At 43.9% G+C, this 24,030-nt stretch overlaps 1 protein-coding gene across 2 annotated transcripts in view; it reads left to right on the forward strand.

Moving 5' to 3' along the window:
* Positions 1 to 12,341, forward strand: part of LOC139757161 (carbohydrate sulfotransferase 11-like) — a 30,143-nt gene extending 17,802 nt beyond the window's left edge. For both annotated transcript variants that reach the window (XM_071677275.1, XM_071677276.1), the window contains 8 exons: positions 159 to 253; positions 1,058 to 1,155; positions 2,599 to 2,772; positions 3,071 to 3,206; positions 3,984 to 4,156; positions 4,800 to 4,937; positions 7,088 to 11,338; positions 11,924 to 12,341. In XM_071677275.1, coding sequence (XP_071533376.1) covers positions 159 to 253; positions 1,058 to 1,155; positions 2,599 to 2,772; positions 3,071 to 3,206; positions 3,984 to 4,156; positions 4,800 to 4,937; positions 7,088 to 7,315 — 1,042 coding nt within the window. In that variant the 3' untranslated portion in view covers positions 7,316 to 11,338; positions 11,924 to 12,341. The remainder of the gene's footprint in view (positions 1 to 158; positions 254 to 1,057; positions 1,156 to 2,598; positions 2,773 to 3,070; positions 3,207 to 3,983; positions 4,157 to 4,799; positions 4,938 to 7,087; positions 11,339 to 11,923) is intronic.
* Positions 12,342 to 24,030: the final 11,689 nt, after the last annotated feature.

The raw sequence follows: 24,030 nt of genomic DNA on the forward strand, positions 1-24,030 counted from the left end.
TGTTGTTATTATTAGTAGCATTATTATTATCAATAATTCTACTACAATACGCTACAACTGTTATTATTAGTAGTAGCATTATCATTATCAATAATTCTACTACAACTACTACTGAAAATAAATATAATTAGTATCTAATTGCCAGTTGATTTCCTCAGGGCTTCGAGGTCAACACCAACCAAGTGGGGGAAAACCACCTTCTGGGGCATACTGCTCTTCGTGGTCTCCACCTGCACGATCATGAGGACCTCAGGTAGGTGTGTCTACTTATCTACCTGTAGTATCATGAGGACCTCAGGTAGGTGTGTCTACTTATCTACCTGTAGTATCATGAGGACGTCAGGTAGGTGTGTCTACTTATCTACCTGTAGTATCATGAGGACCTCAGGTGGATGTGTCTACCTGCACCATTATGAACTCGTCAGGTATGTACACTCTCCCAAAAAAGTATCGGGCCCCCCGGGCCTAAGGTCTCCTGATTTCGCTGCTGCCCAGATACTTTTTTGGGAGTGTGTACATACCTTTGTGTTCCTCCACCATCATCTCGTGTGTGTCTGTACGGTTACCTCGCCATCAACGATTGTTAAGCATTTAATTGGTTAGTTTTTGTGATCAGTATGACGGTAATTAATTACTTCAAGTAATTAGTGTATTCAAGGGAGAAGACATAGGTCGTCTCCTTTGGCAACCCAAAGTCGACCTTCGACCTATTGCATCAGGTGTCGATGACCTCGACCTCTCTCCATTCGTTTTCTAAGACATTGGATGTGGTATACCCTCCCATTCTCCCTCACAGTATCAGTTGTCTCCAACACTTTACCTCTTCCTTCCTCCAACAGCCATCATCTACCTCCAACACTAGCCTACCCTTCTACAACTGTCATCAGTTACCCCCCCCCCCTCCAACACTTTTCCCCTTCCTCCCCAAACCATCACCTATCTCCAACATTAACCCTTCCCTTCCCTCACCCTTCCCCCCAACAGCTGTCATCACCACCCCTCCCTCCCTGTCCCAACACTCGGCTCACTTCGTCCTCTCCCTCCCTCCCTCCCGCAGGCATCGACTATCCCAAGATGGGCGTCCTCCACTGGATCCTGAGGCAGGAGGGAGAGAAGCAGCCCCGGCATCTGCAGGAGGAGGACCGCGGGACGCAGGTGAGAGAGAGAGAGAGAGAGAGAGAGAGAGAGAGAGAGAGAGAGAGAGAGAGAGAGAGAGAATGCATGCATGTATGTACCTACTCACGCGTACCGAAGACTTGAGATCTTTGCCCGTAGCGCTCACCGCACGCGTGACTTGCCTGATGGATGACACAGTTTCTTTTTTACCACCCTCCATTCCCCCAAACACACACACACACACACACACACACACACACACACACACACACACACACAAGAAGCCAGTTTACGCTACATTTCGCCAACTTTGCTTCACTATACGATATACTGGGGATATACAACGCATTGTTATTCTTATTAAATAACTTTATTTTAAAACACTTCATAAAAAAAATCCGACGATAAAAATGAGAGAGTATGGCTCCTCTCTGCTCGGGCTCACCAAGAACCAATGAACGCCACGGGGAGCACAACATGGGGGGAGGGAAGAACCAATCAGATTACGAGTTTCTGAAAAATTGGCGAAAATTGTTTGGGGGTTGGATGCTGAGCCGAGGCTTTGGGATCTCAAGTCCAAGATGAGTACAGGAGACGTGTGTGTGTGTGTGTGTGTGTGTGTGTGTGTTGGAGTCAGCGTTGAGCTTGTCTGTGTGACCCAGAGCAAGCGATGAGAATGTATCATTTACTACACGGGATGACCAGGGAAGCATCAGGTTAAAGCCATGAACCCCTTGATCATTTTGTTGTCCTTTCCTAATTGCTGATTCCAGGACACACACACATACACACGGTAGTCATGTCCAATGGGAATAAATCCCAGGAGAAAAAAAAAATAGCCAATAGTGTGTGTGTATCTAGAAAGTGTTCAGTGTCCACAATGTTAAGCTTTTCTTTCCCCAGTAAGTTACAGGAACACAATGGGTTCTTGTCCACTACAGACAGCATCATCTTAGTGATCCTTCCTGGGTCTTCCTTGCCTTCACATCTCTCCAGCGCCTGCCCCTCATCTCCAGCATTTATCACTTCCTTCCCATTATCTCAAAAACAATAATTTCGTTTACGTACTTTTCGCCTCGACCTTCTCTAAACCTATTTAGTCCCTTCTGTACTTACACTTCTCAACACCTCTAAAGGACTCCAACACACTCCCAGTTACTCCACCATCTTTTGGATACCTTCCAAACTCTCCAGCACCTCCCAGGTGACCCAACACCTCCCATAGATACTCCCAACACCTCCTCAATGCCTCCCAAACACTCGCAGCACCTCCTAACACCTCCTAATATACTCCAACCCTTCCGCAATACCACCAAAACACAACACCTACTCAACGCCTTGCGAAACACTCCAGATCCTCCTGAAGAACCCTACACTACCCGAAGACCTTCGCAACACACTTGTGACCTGGCCACCACACATCACCCGACCCTCGCCCAGCACCATGACCTGGTGTCCTCACCCTCATGATCTCTCCGACAGTTCCAGAAGGGGTTCCCGCTGAACATGACGTGGGAGCAGGTGCAGGAGACACGTGTGGGGCACATGGTCCACACCTGCAGGTCCCTCAACCTGAACCAGACGCTGGACTTTGTGGTGATGAAGCACCTGCTGGTCGACACTAGACACAAAGCCCTCATGTGCTTCGTGCCCAAGGTGGGTTAGGTGGAAGGGGGGTGGGCTGTGAAGGTGGATGGGTAGGTGGGTGTAAAGAGGGGCCAAAGGTTGATAGGTGGCCGGGAGGACGATGGATGGGGTAGTAGGTTGGAGAATGGGTCGTTCGGTAGTTACTGTAACGTCAGATTCTCAATATATCCTTCTTACATAGACTCAGGCTTGCTGAGTTGCCTTCATTATGTATCTTGCCCACATAACAGCCTGTGATGGGCAAGGGAAAACAGAGTGACATAAGAGGCACTATATCTCTCCCTCCTCCTCCTCCTCTGGCCACCAGGTGGCGTGCACGTCGTGGAAGCGCCTCTGGTTCTGGTTGGCTGGGCTGCTGGAAGACGACGATGACGTCATGTCGTTGACCAGGGCCGAAGTCCACGGGCCTTTCCTGCCCAGCTTGGCCAGCACCAAGTTCACAGGTTGGGAGACAGCTCTTTTTACGTTCTGTTTCACTGACTTGACAGGTCCCAAGTACTTGTGGGCTGACTTGACAGGTCTGACACAGGTCCCATGTATTTGTTAGCTGCCTTGACAGGTCTGACACAGGTCCCATGTATTTGTTAGCTGACTTGACTGGTCTGACACAGGTCCCATGATCTTGTGGGCTGACTTGACAGGTCTGGTGAGTTAATCTGATATAACTTTCGCAAAGATTAATCTGTATGATTGTCTTGCTTAACGATGACGTAATCACTTGAGCCAAATGTACCACACCACATTGTTAGATCACAGATTTCGTATAGTAAATTAGTGATTAGTATATCTATCTGTCCATCTACACATATTATTTACAATTCTGTACCATGGATTTAATCACTTTAATTAGCTTGAAGTAATGAGATACACTTTATATTCGTCTTAATTAACCATTATGGCGTCCGCTTGAGAACTGGGCCTGAGCATTCAGGAGGAGAGGCGTGCATGGGATAGACTGAATTGATTCGATGTGGTATACGGGGGGCAGGCGACGTAGGCTGAAGCAGGTCATCTGAAGCGACCAAGATAAATAATAAAGGTGCCTATGAGCTTTGGGTGCGAGTGTTCGACTCTTATTTCAGTACATTATGCATAACACAATGCATAAAACATCCTTCATTTGTTCTTGAATCTCGCTGAAGCGGGGAAAGCAATGGAGTGTAGAAAATAATGCCCTTTCGTAATTATTCATCTTCGTTGTTTCCCCTCCTTGTGAACAGAGACGAAGAAGGAGGAGATCCTCAAGACCTACAAGAAGTTCCTCTTCACCCGCCATCCGCTGGATCGGCTCATCTCGGCCTACCGGGACAAGCTGGAGAGCTACGATGAAGAGAGCAACTTCGACTTTCACAAGCACGTGGGCCAGGAGGTGGAGAGGATGGTCAGGGGCAAGGTAAGGAGGCGCAGGGGTGGTTAAGCGGGCAAGGTTAGGAGGGACAGGGGTGGTCAGGGGCAAGGTTAGGAGGGACAGGGGTGGTCAGGGGCAAGGTTAGAACGGCCATGGATGGTCAGGGGCAATGTTAGGAGGGGCAGGAGTGGTCAGGGGCAAAGTTAGGAAGGGTAGGGGTGGTCAGGGGCAAGGTTAGGAGGGGTAGGGGCAAGGTAATAAGGTGCAGGGTTGGTCAGGGGAAAGGTTAGGATGGGTAGGGGCAAGATAAGGAGGTGCAGGGGTGGTCAAGGGCAATGTTAGGAGGGACAGGGGTGGTCAAGGGCAATGTTAGGAGGGACAGGGGTGGTCAGGGGCAATGTTAGGAGGGGCAGGGGTGGTCAGGAGCAAGGTAAGGAGGCGCAGGGGTGGTCAAGGGCAAGGTAAGGAGGCGCAGGGGTGGTCAAGGGCAAGGTTAGGAGGAGCAGGGATAGTCAGGGGCAAGTTTAAGAGGGGCAGGGGTGGTCAGGGGCAAGAATTTCTAAGCACTTATATTCTGTAACCAATTGTGTCCAATGCCTTGTAATCTGTTAATAGTGAAACATTGAACTTCTGAATTCTATGACCACTGTAACCTGCAGTTATTAACCTGACGTCTGCGACCCGGCAGGTGACAGGTCAAGGTCACAACGTGACCTTTCCTGAGTTCATGAGATGGGTCACACCTCCCAACGGTACCTGGACCTTGGCTCAAAAGAACGAACACTGGAGGCCTATGGTGGAGCTCTGCGCCCCATGTGCTGTACAGGTAAGTGCTGTGGAGGTGGTGTTGTGCAGGTAGGTGTTGTGCAAGTGGGTGTTGTGCAGGAAGTGCTGTGCAGGAAGTGCTGTGCTGGTAGGATCTGCTCAGAGGTGTTGGTTGTTTTGTGTGGTAGTGATGGTGGTAGTGAGTACTACTTGGTGGTAGCTGATGGTGGTTGTTGGTAGTGTTGAGTAGTGATACTGGTGGTGGCGGGTGATGTATTGTAGGGAAGGTAGCTCAGTAAAGAAGAGCCATGTTGATTCCGTGTTTCGAACCCCAAGTCGTACGGGTGAAATTACTCAGTAACATGCAAGAAAATCACCTCTGTAGCCTACGGATCGGGTTCAAAGACTGGGCCATCATACGCAATAGCTGTACCATCATCGTGCTCAAGGTTCGTACCATCGTGCTCAAGGGTCGTATCATCATGCTCAAGGGTCGTACCATCGTGTTCAAGGGTCGTATCATCGTGCTCAAGGGTCGTACTGTCTCGTTCTCAGGGGTTTACGGTCTGAAGCGCCATGCCTGGGGTTTGAATCTAACGGGACATGTTTCTCTCATCACGTGTCGCATATTTGTGGAAGGTCCTTCAAGGTCGATGGGTTGCCATAGTCTGCCTTTTGGCCATGATCTCGGGAAACTGTAATGGTCAAGCAAGATACAGGGGCAGTGAGAGTCCTGACTGTATCCTACTACAGTTGTTGAGCAAGACACAAAGACAAGAGGGGCTCCGAGGACAGAACATCGTGATAACACTCTAATTTATGAAACTGCGTACACTTGTATGCTGTAATTACATCCTGGGTCCCGGTATGAGAAAAGCAGTGAAGTAAATATTATGTCTTGAGAGTCAAGAGGCCCAATTTCCACACATATCACCGTCTGTAAAGCATTATCCAGGACGCCTCTTCACGTCGTAACCGAAGACGACCAGACATATACGGGTGCTCATTGGTCCAGTCAGTCAGTGGTTCAACCAATAGCTTATGACCAGAGACAGACGGTCTCTGATAGGTCCAGCCAGTTGGTGATCCCACCAATAGCTTTCTGGACAAAATGTTTTCGTTTTCGGCGGCAAGTGCCTTCATCATATGATGACCAGCTTCCGTACGATCACTAATGACTTGTTGAACCATCCTTCCCAGATGGTTAATGGGAATCATTTATCCCCTTAAGGCCCCTGGTTCTCTCTCTTTACCTTCAGGTTCAAACACTGCTACGTTTTCGAAAGATTTTCCTCTTAACTTTTGTTGCCTGTTGCCAAGTGTTGACGTATCCCTTCTGCTTGCTCACTTCAACTGTCGATTTATTCTAACATACTGCACTGACATTTTCGCCTGAAATTTGAATTTTATTCCTTAATTTATCGTCTATGGTCGTAATTGTCAAGTATAATTGTTGGTGTTCATTTTACAAGTTTAAGATTTGTATGATATATATATATATATATATATATATATATATATATATATAATATATATATATATATATATATATATATATATAATTATATATATATATATATATATATATTTTTTTTTTTTGCTTTGTCGCTGTCTCCCGCGTTTGCGAGGTAGCGCAAGGAAACAGACGAAAGAAATGGCCCAACTCACCCCCATACACATGTATATACATACGTCCACACACGCAAATATACATACCTACACAGCTTTCCATGGTTTACCCCAGACGCCTCACATGCCCCGATATATATATATATATATATATATATATATATATATATATATATATGTATGTGTGTGTGTGTGTGTGTGTGTGTGTGTTGTGTGACATCAATCTTAAGAGGAATTGGATTCCGTTGGGAGCCTTACAGTACGAGGGATATTTTTTAGTGATAAGGTATTGTGTTCCGAGGATTCGCTTATAATTCTATAGGATCCAGTATTATACTCAGAGAAACTGGGTGTCACAAAGGTTGGCTAGTCGAAATAGCACTTAAATATGGACCTTTTTCTATAATGGGACTCAAGTAGTCCATTTTTGTGAAGCTTGTTCAACTCTACCGCATCATTTTTGCTTTTGATAGGGATAATTTTCTCTTGATAACTCACTACACGCTTGAAAGGTATCCAACTAAAAATATCCTATTTGAAGTAGATGATTTCCTTGTGGTAACCTAAGCTCTGTGTCGGCAGTACAACGCGGTGGGACGCTACGAGAACCTACAACTGGAGATGAACGCCACCCTCCACTGGCTCGGGGTCGGCCAGTATGCCGATCGTTTCCCGCCCGCCTACGGCCCCGTCCACCAGACCAAAGAGCTACACCAGCGATATTTCCAGCGCCTCACCCCCGCCGATAAGCTACGCTTCCTCAGGACGTATCTCCTGGACTTCCTACTCTTCGGATACGACATGCCTTAACTGGGGATAAGAAAAAAATGACAAATATTCTCGTCCTTACCTGACTCTCGCGTGCGTACCTCCCACACAACGTAAATAAAACGTGATCGTCGCGGACGGTCAGTGTTGTCGTTTTAGACTTTTTTTTTTTTCTTACTCAGGAACGAAATTAACGTTCAGCTTTAACACGATGGCGTGTTCTCCTCACGAAATGATGCATTCGTTCCTCCAAGCCTCAACTAACCGTCCTTTACTTTGTCTTTAGCTTCTCCAGTTAGCAACAGTTGTTTGTTGACACCGTTTTTGAAAAATCTTTCTCGGGCCTTGAGCTCTCTCTCGCCGATCTTTGAAGGCTTTGAAAACATTTTTTATACAGCGCTTACGAACTGGCATTTTCACCAGTGATAAAGGGGTGGAAGCTTTTCAGCCCCGACCTGCGTCTGCTTAGTGATATTTAATGGTGGTTAGTGGGCTTAAATGATGTCAACTCAGACCAAAAACAGACTGGAAATACTGGGAGGGGTGAAGTTGATGGCGTTTGGCGGGATTGGTTGACGAACATATAAAGGGTAAGTTGTGATTCTGTTTCAAGTTCGTATCTGTGATAATCTGTTAGAGGTCATGTTGTATAATTATTTTTGACCTAATTTTAGGGTGAATTGAATGGGAAACTATGCATATCTTCATTAACCTGTTTATCTCATTATGTACATCCATTTGTATTTGACCTGGCGGGTCACAGTGTCAGACTCATCCGCTGGCGTGTGTGCTCTGGACACACAGCAAAATGTACACGTGAACACGACTTGCCATATACAACTCATATTTCAGTCCTGAACACTTGAAAGATGCAGAAATGAAAATGTAGAGGAATACGTTAATTATACTTTTTCTGTGCTCAAGTTTCACGTCAGGGGATGCGTTTGGGTCAGAGACACATATGTATATTAATTCATTTATCTGTCATTATCACCATCATTAGTATCATTATAGATATCGTTTTCTGTTATCACGTAGCGGGTCCAAGCAGCAACATGAAAGACAATCCAGTGGTTCCCGACCTTTCCCAAGTGGCGTTCGACTTGTCTCTCTCTCTCTCTCTCTCTCTCTCTCTCTCTCTCTCTCTCTCTCTCTCTCTCGTCCACTTTCTGTACCGCCTCCCATCTAAACTTTCAGTTCGGTGGAATAAATTGCCTTGAATTTGGAAGAAATAGGTGTCAAACGCATTATCCGGAGTCTTTACTTCTTTTTTTCCGCACATCACTGGAGGTACAGACTACTGGGACGAGTAAGACTAAGGCTACGTACAGTCTACACGTCTTTCACGTACCATTAGCGGCACGTGTAGCCTAGCCCCCCGCCTGGTTGGTAGCATCACACACACCGTCAGGGAGGCTCTTGTCTACCTCCTCCTCTCCCACACCAGGTCGGGAGCCACGGAATTAGAACGCAGATGGAAAGCATATTCGACCCCGTCGTCTCTCACTCCAGAACTCCCCTCCCCAACCATATCGCCCTCTCATGGAGGACCATGAGGATCGCATGGTAGCTGTAGTGATCATGGTATTGGATACTGAAGTCACCCATTGCCCATCAGTTTCCAGCTTCGCAAGCCACCATGGTATTGAAGACAGTATTTCTATGCATTTAGCAGCTCAATTACTTTTAACAAGAAATGATCTTAACTCGCGTACAATAAGTCACAGTTACCAATTAGCTTTAGGATGTCAGTGATTAATCTATAGACTCGAATGTTAAGTCTCACATCCCCCACGAAAGGATTCGGATCCGACGTTTCGTAGCACCTTAGAAGAGCGACAGAGAACTTCGTTTGTCCTTTGTCATCACCAGAGTCTAACGGCAGTCATGATATCAGCACACAGAGCACCACAGGCTGGCAGTACGTAGTGGGCCAAACACTGTGATGAAGTGACCCCTAGAAACGTTTTGGTGGCATTTCGTATTAAAAGCAAACACGTTTGTTCTCCATTTTTCTTTTTTGTAAGGGATGTTGTTGATTGAGATGGACGTGAATGACGATCTTGATTTTGAAGTCTCGGTTCATTTTCAAGGTCACCGAGATCAAAGAATGGTCATATTAGCATTGCAAGGTCGTGAGATCAAAGAAAGGTCATGTTAGCATTGTAATTATTACGTTGATCAATATTCAATTACGTTTATCGTTACAACGTTGATTTATGTATAGAGGTGTTGTTATAGATTGGCTGGTTGTAAAGTAAGACTAGAGTAATTAATCGCTTCCAGCAGTCGTTAGGTTCAAGGCTTCCCACGAGAGTATAGTGGATGTGGTGTACATTTTGCACCTGTTGTATGGACATCCTTACACACATCCTCAGGCACACCAGACTCAGGCCAGGAGGAGAGCGACCGAGATGAAGCAGTGTCACCATGAACAGACGAGCTCCCGTCGGTCGTGAGGTATGATGGTGGGAGTCTGTGTCAAGGACTTGTCCTAACGCTGAAGGAGGGACGAGTCCAGAGAGATGGTTAATCTGGGACGTGTCCCTAACGGCCAAAGACACAGGACTATACACGACGTTTTTGGAAGATTTCTAAATACCAAAAGACTATGATTGTTATGTTGTTGACATCACACGTCTATGGAGGTTAGAACGAAAGTGTTCCAGTCCACAAAGTTCCCTACGAGCTTAATGTCAACACACCTGCAGTCTTGTACGAAACTACGCTATGGTGTCTGTGGAAGAGATGACGGACTGTCAAAGCTGAGAGGTAACACCTGTCTTGCAGAGGCAATCAGACGGTAGCAGAGCATTTTGAGTCCTTTCGAGGCGAGGCTCTTTTTGTGATTAGTGGATTTGGATTCCCTATTTAGCCCCGTTAGCCTTCCAGTTAGATAATGTATAGGAAACACAAGATTAGAATTTAATACACATACTGTATATGGACTGGCCCGAAATCAAGGGTAAGGACAGTATTTTCATCGGAAAAAAAAACTTAGTTTAGAGAACAGTTAGGTGTGCGAATTAATTATAGTTTCAGCTATGAACTGACGTATATATATATATATATATATATATATATATATATATATATATATATACCAGTACGTGCATAGCGCTACATATTAAAAGAGGAATTTTAGGGAAAATCATGCAATTACCTCATTTAACTTTTAACGACTTTTGTAGCTTTCGAAATTACTTTAAAATGGCAAAGTTAAGATTGGCCATTTTACTTTTTTCTTGTTCCTCAACCATCTTCAGTAGATGTTTAGCATGGATGGTCGCCTTAATGAGAAGACGCACCATCCTTTCTGTTTCATGTGTTGGCTAGTGTCTCTTAATAGACTTAGAACTCTCGTTCACAACATGAAATCTCAAACAGTAGAATCACTGATCCTTTCTGTAGTGGGAGTCGATCCCTCATACGTTTGATTATATGTAAAAAAGAATTGAGTGTCGTCTTTCAGATGTGGGTTCCAAGGCTTTAATTAAGATATGTTGGCTATGAGTGTAGTATTATGGTGAGGACATGTTGGCCATATGAGTTTAATGTTATGATGAGGCCATGTTGGCCTGCCTGTCTGGCCATAGTGGCCATATGAGTTTAGTGTCCAGACCATGTTGGTTATTAATGTGTGTTAAGATAAAGCCAAGTTGGCCATGTGGGTTTAGTTAAGATTAGGTCATGTTGGCCATATGAGTGTAGTGTTAAGACCAGGTCATGTTGGCCATATGAGTAGTGTTAAGATCAGGTCATGTTGGCCATATGAGTAGTGTTAAGACCAGGTCATGTTGGCCATATGAGTAGTGTTAAGACCAGGTCATGTTGGCCATATGAGTAGTGTTAAGACCAGGTCATGTTGGCCATATGAGTAGTGTTAAGATCAGGTCATGTTGGCCATATGAGTAGTGTTAAGACCAGGTCATGTTGGCCATATGAGTAGTGTTAAGATCAGGTCATGTTGGCCATATGAGTAGCGTTAAGACCAGGTCATGTTGGCCATATGAGTAGTGTTAAGACCAGGTCATGTTGGCCATATGAGTGTTGTGTTAAGACCAGGTCATGTTGGCCATATGAGTAGTGTTAAGATCAGGTCATGTTGGCCATATGAGTAGTGCTAAGACCAGGCCATGTTGGCCATATGAGTAGTGTTAAGATCAGGTCATGTTGGCCATATGAGTAGTGTTAAGACCAGGTCATGTTGGCCATATGAGTAGTGTTAAGACCAGGCCATGTTGGCCATATGAGTAGTGTTAAGATCAGGTCATGTTGGCCATATGAGTAGTGTTAAGACCAGGCCATGTTGGCCATATGAGTAGTGTTAAGACCAGGTCATGTTGGCCATATGAGTAGTGTTAAGACCAGGTCATGTTGGCCATATGAGTAGTGTTAAGACCAGGTCATGTTGGCCATATGAGTAGTGTTAAGACCAGGTCATGTTGGCCATATGAGTAGTGTTAAGATCAGGTCATGTTGGCCATATGAGTAGTGTTAAGATCAGGTCATGTTAGCCATATGACAAGTGTTAAAATCAGGGTATGTTGGCCATATGGGTTTAGCATTAAGATCTGGGCCATGTTGGCCCTATGACTTAAGTGTACAGATCTGGCCATGTTGGCCATATGAGTGTTGTGTTAAGACCAGACCAAGTCTTCTGGTGTATGTGTTTGGTGCTAACGTGTATGGTGCTAAGTCTGTTGAACAGTGTATCCTCTGTTGTCAACAGTGGATCAGATCTGTTTTCCCCTACCGTTTAAAATGTTATATGAGAGAGGAGGGGGTGAACCCTCCTCCCTTAATTTACTAAGATACGTATGAATGATTCTCAAACTTTTGTGTATTCAGTAACATTTCAGAATACATCTAGAACCATTATAATGTGTCAATAGGAAGAGTACATATGATTATGTTTGATACATATGTTATACGATTTTTAGTACATATGATTATGTTTCATACATATGTTATACGATTTTTAGTACATATGATTATGTTTGATACATATGTTATACGATTTTTAGTACATATGATTATGTTTGATACATATGTTATACGATTTTTAGTACATATGATTATGTTTGATACATATGTTATACGATTTTTAGTACATATGATTATGTTTGATACATATGTTATACGATTTTTAGTACATATGATTATGTTTGATATATATGATATACGATTTTTAGTACATATGATTATGTTTGATATATATGATATACGATTTTTAGTACATATGATTATGTTTGATACATATGTTATACGATTTTTAGTACATATGATTATGTTTGATATATATGATATACGATTTTTAGTACATATGATTATGTTTGATATATATGATATACGATTTTTAGTACATATGATTATGTTTGATACATATGATACACGATTTTTAGTTTGATTATAACTTTATCTTTTATTAATGTTAATTTAGACATAAGCCATCTTTGTTTGTTTGTTTGTTTCTGCGTCTGTTCATGGCGCTACCTCGCAAACGCGGGAAACAGGAACGGGTATGGAGTAAAATACTCAGTCTTCAGTGACGTAGTGTTAAGAGCCCAACGTAAAGGACTGGACGTAACTTTCAGAGCCTTACGTAAGGCGGCGAACGCAACGTTCAGCGCTTTACGTTAAGAACTGAACGTAAAGTTCGGATCGCTACGTCAGGCAGTGAACGTAACGTGCAGAGCCCTGCGCAACGCACAGATCGTAAGGGACGGAACTTGAAGGCCAGAACGTAAGATGTTGGGAAAAAAATTAGACCCGGAAGGTACTGAACGTAAGCTAGATCTTAAGGTTCTGAACGTAAGAGAGACGATAAGATACGAAACGTTGGAGAAAACGTGAGGTATCGTACATGGCCACAACGTACGTAAAGCTAATTACGTCATGCCTTTCTGGCCCAGTGGTCGCGTCGCAACTGCTTTAGAAAAGGCTTCTTTAGGGCCGTTTTACCTGCCCGTCGTAGTAGCCGCCTACGTCACCTCTTACGTATTGCGTCCCACTGATGCATATTGCCTCTATGTGTTGACGGCGATCACACGTCACTGAGATGCTGGCCAATCATCGGCAATCGATAATGCGTCACTGAGATGCTGGCCAATCATCGGCAATCGATAATGCGTCACTGAGATGCTGGCCAATCTTATCGATAATGCGTCACTGAGATGCTGGCCAATCATCGGTTGTCGATAATACGTCACTGAGATGCTGGCCAATCATCGGCAATCGATAATGCGTCACTGAGATGCTGGCCAATCATCGGCAATCGATAATGCGTCACTGAGATGCTGGCCAATCATCGGCAATCGATAATGCGTCACTGAGATGCTGGCCAATCATCGGCAATCGATAATGCGTCACTGAGATGCTGGCCAATCATCGGCAATCGATAATGCGTCACTGAGATGCTGGCCAATCATCGGCAATCGATAATGCGTCACTGAGATGCTGGCCAATCATCGGCAATCGATAATGCGTCACTGAGATGCTGGCCAATCATCGGCAATCGATAATGCGTCACTGAGATGCTGGCCAATCATCGGCAATCGATAATGCGTCACTGAGATGCTGGCCAATCATCGGCAATCGATAATGCGTCACTGAGATGCTGGCCAATCATCGGCAATCGATAATGCGTCACTGAGATGCTGGCCAATCATCGGCAATCGATAATGCGTCACTGAGATGCTGGCCAATCATCGGCAATCGATAATGCGTCACTGAGATGCTGGCCAATCATCGGCAATCGATAATGCGTCACTGAGATGCTGGCCAATCATCGGCAATCGATAATGCGTCACTGAGATGCTGGCCAATCATCGGCAATCGATAATGCGTCACTGAGATGCTGGCCAATCATCGGCAATCGATAATGCGTCACTGAGATGCTGGCCAATCATCGGCAATCGATAATGCGTCACTGAGATGCTGGCCAATCATCGGCAATCGATAATGCGTCACTGAGATGCTGGCCAATCATCGGCAATCGATAATGCGTCACTGAGATGCTGGCCAATCATCGGCAATCGATAATGCGTCACTGAGATGCTGGCCAATCATCGGCAATCGATAATGCGTCACTGAGATGCTGGCCAATCATCGGCAATCGATAATGCGTCACTGAGATGCTGGCCAATCATCGGCAATCGATAATGCGTCACTGAGATGCTGGCCAATCATCGGCAATCGATAATGCGTCACTGAGATGCTGGCCAATCATCGGCAATCGATAATGCGTCACTGAGATGCTGGCCAATCATCGGCAATCGATAATGCGTCACTGAGATGCTGGCCAATCATCGGCAATCGATAATGCGTCACTGAGATGCTGGCCAATCATCGGCAATCGATAATGCGTCACTGAGATGCTGGCCAATCATCGGCAATCGATAATGCGTCACTGAGATGCTGGCCAATCATCGGCAATCGATAATGCGTCACTGAGATGCTGGCCAATCATCGGCAATCGATAATGCGTCACTGAGATGCTGGCCAATCATCGGCAATCGATAATGCGTCACTGAGATGCTGGCCAATCATCGGCAATCGATAATGCGTCACTGAGATGCTGGCCAATCATCGGCAATCGATAATGCGTCACTGAGATGCTGGCCAATCATCGGCAATCGATAATGCGTCACTGAGATGCTGGCCAATCATCGGCAATCGATAATGCGTCACTGAGATGCTGGCCAATCATCGGCAATCGATAATGCGTCACTGAGATGCTGGCCAATCATCGGCAATCGATAATGCGTCACTGAGATGCTGGCCAATCATCGGCAATCGATAATGCGTCACTGAGATGCTGGCCAATCATCGGCAATCGATAATGCGTCACTGAGATGCTGGCCAATCATCGGCAATCGATAATGCGTCACTGAGATGCTGGCCAATCATCGGCAATCGATAATGCGTCACTGAGATGCTGGCCAATCATCGGCAATCGATAATGCGTCACTGAGATGCTGGCCAATCATCGGCAATCGATAATGCGTCACTGAGATGCTGGCCAATCATCGGCAATCGATAATGCGTCACTGAGATGCTGGCCAATCATCGGCAATCGATAATGCGTCACTGAGATGCTGGCCAATCATCGGCAATCGATAATGCGTCACTGAGATGCTGGCCAATCATCGGCAATCGATAATGCGTCACTGAGATGCTGGCCAATCATCGGCAATCGATAATGCGTCACTGAGATGCTGGCCAATCATCGGCAATCGATAATGCGTCACTGAGATGCTGGCCAATCATCGGCAATCGATAATGCGTCACTGAGATGCTGGCCAATCATCGGCAATCGATAATGCGTCACTGAGATGCTGGCCAATCATCGGCAATCGATAATGCGTCACTGAGATGCTGGCCAATCATCGGCAATCGATAATGCGTCACTGAGATGCTGGCCAATCATCGGCAATCGATAATGCGTCACTGAGATGCTGGCCAATCATCGGCAATCGATAATGCGTCACTGAGATGCTGGCCAATCATCGGCAATCGATAATGCGTCACTGAGATGCTGGCCAATCATCGGCAATCGATAATGCGTCACTGAGATGCTGGCCAATCATCGGCAATCGATAATGCGTCACTGAGATGCTGGCCAATCATCGGCAATCGATAATGCGTCACTGAGATGCTGGCCAATCATCGGCAATCGATAATGCGTCACTGAGATGCTGGCCAATCATCGGCAATCGATAATGCGTCACTGAGATGCTGGCCAATCATCGGCAATCGATAATGCGTCACTGAGATGCTGGCCAATCATCGGCAATCGATAATGCGTCACTGAGATGCTGGCCAATCATCGGCAATCGATAATGCGTCACTGAGATGCTGGCCAATCATCGGCAATCGATAATGCGTCACTGAGATGCTGGCCAATCATCGGCAATCGATAATGCGTCACTGAGATGCTGGCCAATCATCGGCAATCGATAATGCGTCACTGAGATGCTGGCCAATCATCGGCAATCGATAATGCGTCACTGAGATGCTGGCCAATCATCGGCAATCGATAATGCGTCACTGAGATGCTGGCCAATCATCGGCAATCGATAATGCGTCACTGAGATGCTGGCCAATCATCGGCAATCGATAATGCGTCACTGAGATGCTGGCCAATCATCGGCAATCGATAATGCGTCACTGAGATGCTGGCCAATCATCGGCAATCGATAATGCGTCACTGAGATGCTGGCCAATCATCGGCAATCGATAATGCGTCACTGAGATGCTGGCCAATCATCGGCAATCGATAATGCGTCACTGAGATGCTGGCCAATCATCGGCAATCGATAATGCGTCACTGAGATGCTGGCCAATCATCGGCAATCGATAATGCGTCACTGAGATGCTGGCCAATCATCGGCAATCGATAATGCGTCACTGAGATGCTGGCCAATCATCGGCAATCGATAATGCGTCACTGAGATGCTGGCCAATCATCGGCAATCGATAATGCGTCACTGAGATGCTGGCCAATCATCGGCAATCGATAATGCGTCACTGAGATGCTGGCCAATCATCGGCAATCGATAATGCGTCACTGAGATGCTGGCCAATCATCGGCAATCGATAATGCGTCACTGAGATGCTGGCCAATCATCGGCAATCGATAATGCGTCACTGAGATGCTGGCCAATCATCGGCAATCGATAATGCGTCACTGAGATGCTGGCCAATCATCGGCAATCGATAATGCGTCACTGAGATGCTGGCCAATCATCGGCAATCGATAATGCGTCACTGAGATGCTGGCCAATCATCGGCAATCGATAATGCGTCACTGAGATGCTGGCCAATCATCGGCAATCGATAATGCGTCACTGAGATGCTGGCCAATCATCGGCAATCGATAATGCGTCACTGAGATGCTGGCCAATCATCGGCAATCGATAATGCGTCACTGAGATGCTGGCCAATCATCGGCAATCGATAATGCGTCACTGAGATGCTGGCCAATCATCGGCAATCGATAATGCGTCACTGAGATGCTGGCCAATCATCGGCAATCGATAATGCGTCACTGAGATGCTGGCCAATCATCGGCAATCGATAATGCGTCACTGAGATGCTGGCCAATCATCGGCAATCGATAATGCGTCACTGAGATGCTGGCCAATCATCGGCAATCGATAATGCGTCACTGAGATGCTGGCCAATCATCGGCAATCGATAATGCGTCACTGAGATGCTGGCCAATCATCGGCAATCGATAATGCGTCACTGAGATGCTGGCCAATCATCGGCAATCGATAATGCGTCACTGAGATGCTGGCCAATCATCGGCAATCGATAATGCGTCACTGAGATGCTGGCCAATCATCGGCAATCGATAATGCGTCACTGAGATGCTGGCCAATCATCGGCAATCGATAATGCGTCACTGAGATGCTGGCCAATCATCGGCAATCGATAATGCGTCACTGAGATGCTGGCCAATCATCGGCAATCGATAATGCGTCACTGAGATGCTGGCCAATCATCGGCAATCGATAATGCGTCACTGAGATGCTGGCCAATCATCGGCAATCGATAATGCGTCACTGAGATGCTGGCCAATCATCGGCAATCGATAATGCGTCACTGAGATGCTGGCCAATCATCGGCAATCGATAATGCGTCACTGAGATGCTGGCCAATCATCGGCAATCGATAATGCGTCACTGAGATGCTGGCCAATCATCGGCAATCGATAATGCGTCACTGAGATGCTGGCCAATCATCGGCAATCGATAATGCGTCACTGAGATGCTGGCCAATCATCGGCAATCGATAATGCGTCACTGAGATGCTGGCCAATCATCGGCAATCGATAATGCGTCACTGAGATGCTGGCCAATCATCGGCAATCGATAATGCGTCACTGAGATGCTGGCCAATCATCGGCAATCGATAATGCGTCACTGAGATGCTGGCCAATCATCGGCAATCGATAATGCGTCACTGAGATGCTGGCCAATCATCGGCAATCGATAATGCGTCACTGAGATGCTGGCCAATCATCGGCAATCGATAATGCGTCACTGAGATGCTGGCCAATCATCGGCAATCGATAATGCGTCACTGAGATGCTGGCCAATCATCGGCAATCGATAATGCGTCACTGAGATGCTGGCCAATCATCGGCAATCGATAATGCGTCACTGAGATGCTGGCCAATCATCGGCAATCGATAATGCGTCACTGAGATGCTGGCCAATCATCGGCAATCGATAATGCGTCACTGAGATGCTGGCCAATCATCGGCAATCGATAATGCGTCACTGAGATGCTGGCCAATCATCGGCAATCGATAATGCGTCACTGAGATGCTGGCCAATCATCGGCAATCGATAATGCGTCACTGAGATGCTGGCCAATCATCGGCAATCGATAATGCGTCACTGAGATGCTGGCCAATCATCGGCAATCGATAATGCGTCACTGAGATGCTGGCCAATCATCGGCAATCGATAATGCGTCACTGAGATGCTGGCCAATCATCGGCAATCGATAATGCGTCACTGAGATGCTGGCCAATCATCGGCAATCGATAATGCGTCACTGAGATGCTGGGGACTGGAAATCCTCCCCTCTTGTTTTTTTTTCTTTTTCCAAAAGAAGGGACAGAGAAGGGGGCCAGATGAGGATATTCCCTCAAAGGCCCAGTCCTCTGTTCTTAACGCTACCTCGCTAATGCGGGAAATGGCGAATAGTTTGATAATTGATTCGTTACATGAGGGTAAATATGTATGGAACGTATTCGTACAGGTCACCAAAGGAAGGAGAGTGTTAGTTGATGAATGAGAGATATTCAGGACAGTGCTGGTAGAAGTATATAAATTAATGAGTCATTAGATATAGATTGTGAGAGTCCATTTAGATGGAAGAATTAGTCCAGGAAAGGAAGACCAACAGAAAACAGTAAATGGAAAGCATTTTTTTTTCTTTTTTCAAAGATTTGGTAAGTTTAGATAAAGTAGCACATTTTGATTACTAAATCAAAAAAATTTAAAAAAACGTGATAAAGATAAGTTCACAAAGTTAAGAGACAATATTATCAAAGAGACTTAAGAAGGAACATGGACGCTCCGTCAAAACAGACATTTGTAGATAAAAAAAAAATTGAAATTTGAAATAGAAAAAGAATTCAGTGGAGAAAATGAAATAGATGATTAGATTAGAAAAAAGACAATGAGACATTATGAAGAAGGTATGTAAAAAGAACCTTTTGTTTTCCTGGTTTTGACAGCCAAGAGCATGCCTCCCAGGTCTTCGTGCTCTGTAGACCTGTTTATATCTGCCTCTTCGGTCTTGTCTTGAGGTCGAGGCTACAGAGGTCGGCGGACCAACTGGTCTCTTGTGGGTCTTGAAGACCCACCAGGGCTACACTGTCCATACCTTTCTCTTTTTTTTTTTTTTCTGGTCTCCTGAGGTCCAGCGACTAGAGATTTGATATCTCCCTCTGTCTGTAGACTAGGTCTCTCTCTCTCTCTCTCTCTCTCTCTCTCTCTCTCTCTCTCTCTCTCTCTCTCTCTCTCTCTCTCTCTCTCTCTCTCTCACACACACACACACACAAACCATTACGCCATTATATTTTCTTCCTCCATCAACATGTCGACTCAATTGAGACATTTGCTATTGCCCTCACATACTCTGTGGCCTCACACACAGCGTCAGTACCACGACACAAGACGCTGGGTGCATGACGCAGCTTTTCATCATCAGAGGATTAGGGACAAATAAGACGTTCGTGGTGTTAGCTAATGATCCTTCTCTTCAGACTTTGGCATAATTAAAACGTCTTTTCACCCAGCGACACCCAGCGAATTAAACTATTTCATATCCTATTTACATGAGACCTGGAGATCTAGCGTGTATGCATGAACTAAAACGCAATGTATATATATGTATTCCTATGAGTCCACGGGGAAAATGAAACACGAAAAGTTCCCAAGTGCACTTTCGTGTAATAATCACATCATCAGGGGAGACACAAGAGAGAAATATAACAGTCAGTTGATATACATCGAAGAGACGAAGCTAGGACGCCATTTGGTAAACATGTGGACTCATAGGAATATCTTGATCACGCGCAAAATTGTGATCCTTTCCAATATATATATATATATATATATATATATATATATATATATATATATATATATATATATATATATATATATATTCTTTTTTTTCATGTTCTAATTAAGCTTTGGGGGCAGCAATCATGCCCTCACTGGCCTCCCAGCCTCACTCCCTATCCTTGAGATAGGGTTAATAAAGTGCCTTTTATAAGTACTGTGTTCTTTGATTTCACCATCTCCTCACCCCTTACCCTGGAAACCTCCTCCCTCACACCACTTACAATGCTGGCTACGTGTGACCTGTGGCGCTTTATGCTCTCTCTCTCTCTCTCTCTCTCTCTCTCTCTCTCTCTCTCTCTCTCTCTCTCTCTCTCTCTCTCTCTCTCTCCCTGACAGGGGACACCATTCCCTCACGCATCACACACACACACACACACACACCCTTAACATAGGAGTGACACCACAAGACTTTAAAACACACAACTGCTCAGAGGACTTACCACTCCCACGCAAATAGGCACAGCTGTCGGGTGAGCTCATAGCACATCCCTCACTCCCACCCAACCCCAACTCCCACGCACCTGTCACCCCTCATAGGCCCAGGTCAAAGGTCAAGTCATGTTACACGAGGGGGTGTGTCGCCCTGGCTCGAAAGCAATGTCACATTGGTGAAGGGGGTCATTTCATTGTGTTCAAGGGTCGTACCATCATGTTCTACGGTCGTACTGGCATGGTTTAAGGTAGTACTGTGCTGGTCAAGGGTCGTACCATCGTAACCGTAGGGTCGTACTGGCATGGCCTAAGGTAGTACTGTGCTGGTTAAGGGTCGTACCATCGTAACCCTAGGGTCGTACTGGCATGGTCTAAGGTACTACTGTGCTGGTCAAGGGTCGTACCATCGTAACCGTAGGGTCGTACTGGCATGGCCTAAGGTAGTACTGTGCTGGTCAAGGGTCGTACCATCGTAACCCTAGGGTCGTACTGGCATGGTCTAAGGTACTACTGTGCTGGTCAAGGGTCGTACCATCGTAACCCTAGGGTCGTACTGGCATGGCCTAAGGTACTACTGTGCTGGTCAAGGGTCGTACCATCGTAACCCTAGGGTCGTACCATCTTGCGCGAGGGCTTGAAGTAGTCTCTCAATGGTACGAACCATTCTGAAATATTACTTATAGTTCGGTGTTGGACGTACACTCGTGGACTGATGATGAATATGGGAAAAAAGCAGTGGTAACAGGAACAGTAATCGTAGGGGCAATAGTAGTGGTAGTAGCAGTAGTAGTAATGATAGTAGGGGTAATAGTAGTAGTAGTAGTAGTAGTAGTAGTAGTAGTAGTAGAGGTAGTAGTAATAGCAGTAGTGGTAATGATAGTAGGGGTAATAGTAGTAGTAGTAGCAGTAACAGTAGTAGCAGTAATAGTAGAGGTAATAGTAGTAGTAGCAGTAGTAGTAGTAGTAGTAGTAGTAGTAGTAGTAGAGGTAATAGTAGTAGTAGCAGCAACAGTGGTAGTAGTAATAGTAGGGGTAATAGTAGTAGTAGCATTAGTAGTAGTAGTAGTAGCAGTAGTAGTAGTAGTAGCAGTAGCAGTAGTAGTAGTAGCAGTAGTAATAGTAGTAGTAGTAGTAGTAGCAGTAGTAATAGTAGTAGTAGTAGTAGTAGAGGTAATAGTAGTAGTAGCAGCAACAGTGGTAGTAGTAATAGTAGGGGTAATAGTAGTAGTAGCATTAGTAGTAGTAATAGTAGAGGTAATAGTAGTAGTAGCATTAGTAGTAGTAATAGTAGAGGTAATAGTAGTAGTAGCAGTAGTAGCAGTAATAGTAGAGGTAATAGTAGTAGTAGCATTAGTAGTAGTAATAGTAGAGGTAATAGTAGTAGTAGCATTAGTAGTAGTAATAGTAGAGGTAATAGTAGTAGTAGCATTAGTAGTAGTAATAGTAGAGGTAATAGTAGTAGTAATAGCACCATAAATAGTATCATGATCACTAGTAGTAGTAATACTAGGAAGAGCTGTAGTGGAAGATAACTTTATCTTATCTTAATCAAGATAACTATAGTTTTATTGTAATCAACATAACTATAATATTGTAATCAAGATACTATATATTGTAATCAACATAACTATAATATTGTAATCAAGATACTATATATTGTAATCAACATAACTATGATATTGTAATCAACATAACAACATATTATTGTAATCAAGATTACAATATATTATTGTAATCAAGATAACTATATATTATTGCAAGATTACTATATATCATTTTAATCAAGATTGCTATATATTACTGTAATCAAGATTACAATATATTATTGTAATCAAGATAACTATATATTATTGCAAGATTACTATACATCATTTTAATCAAGATAACAATATATTACTGTAATCAAGATAACTATATATCATTGCAAGATTACTATACATCATTTTAATCAAGATTACCATATATTACTGTAATCAAGATAACTATATTATTGTAATCAAGATAACTATATATTATTGCAAGATTACTATATATCATTTTAATCAAGATAACTATATATTACTGTAATCAAGATAACTATATATTATTGCAAGATTACTATATATCATTTTAATCAAGATAACTATATATTACTGTAATCAAGATAACTATATATTATTGCAAGATTACTATACATCATTTTAATCAAGATAACAATATATTACTGTAATCAAGATAACTATATATCATTGCAAGATTACTATACATCATTTTAATCAAGATTACCATATATTACTGTAATCAAGATAACTATATTATTGTAATCAAGATAACTATATATTATTGCAAGATTACTATATATCATTTTAATCAAGATAACTATATATTACTGTAATCAAGATAACTATATATTATTGCAAGATTACTATATATCATTTTAATCAAGATAACTATATATTACTGTAATCAAGATAACTATATATTATTGCAAGATTACTATATATCATTTTAATCAAGATAACTATATATTACTGTAATCAAGATAACTATATATTATTGCAAGATTACTATATATCATTTTAATCATGATTACTATATATTACTGTAATCAAGATTACTATATATTACTGTAATCAAGATAATTATATATTATTGTAATCAAGATAACCTTGAAGCAGTGATTCTTACCATATCCATATTGCATGTGCATTTCACTGTGGCACCAGCAGCAAATATCTGATTGTATATTTCTCAAGAGTTCTGGGGAAATGAAAACAACTGGATTTACGTGTAAAATATTTACTATTTACAAAGCAGTCTTTGGACAGATTTCAGTAGAAAATAAAACTCTGTAAAAACGAAAAAAAAAAATATGTGTACAAAATATATAGTATGTGGCTCAGTGTAATCATGTTCACCCTGGGAATATTTGGCAGTTATATTCACCCTGCGAATATTTGGCAGTCATGTTCACCCTGGGAATATTTGGCAGTTATATTCACCCTGCGAATATTTGGCAGTCATGTTCACCCTGGGAATATTTGGCAGTTATATTCACCCTGCGAATATTTGGCAGTCATGTTCACCCTGGGAATATTTGGCAGTTATATTCACCCTGCGAATATTTGGTATTGTCGTGATCACCCTGCGAATATTTGGTATTGTCATGATCACCCTAGGAATATTTGGCAG

Source organism: Panulirus ornatus, chromosome 25, assembly GCF_036320965.1.
Source record: "Panulirus ornatus isolate Po-2019 chromosome 25, ASM3632096v1, whole genome shotgun sequence".
Classification (NCBI taxonomy): domain Eukaryota; kingdom Metazoa; phylum Arthropoda; class Malacostraca; order Decapoda; family Palinuridae; genus Panulirus; species Panulirus ornatus.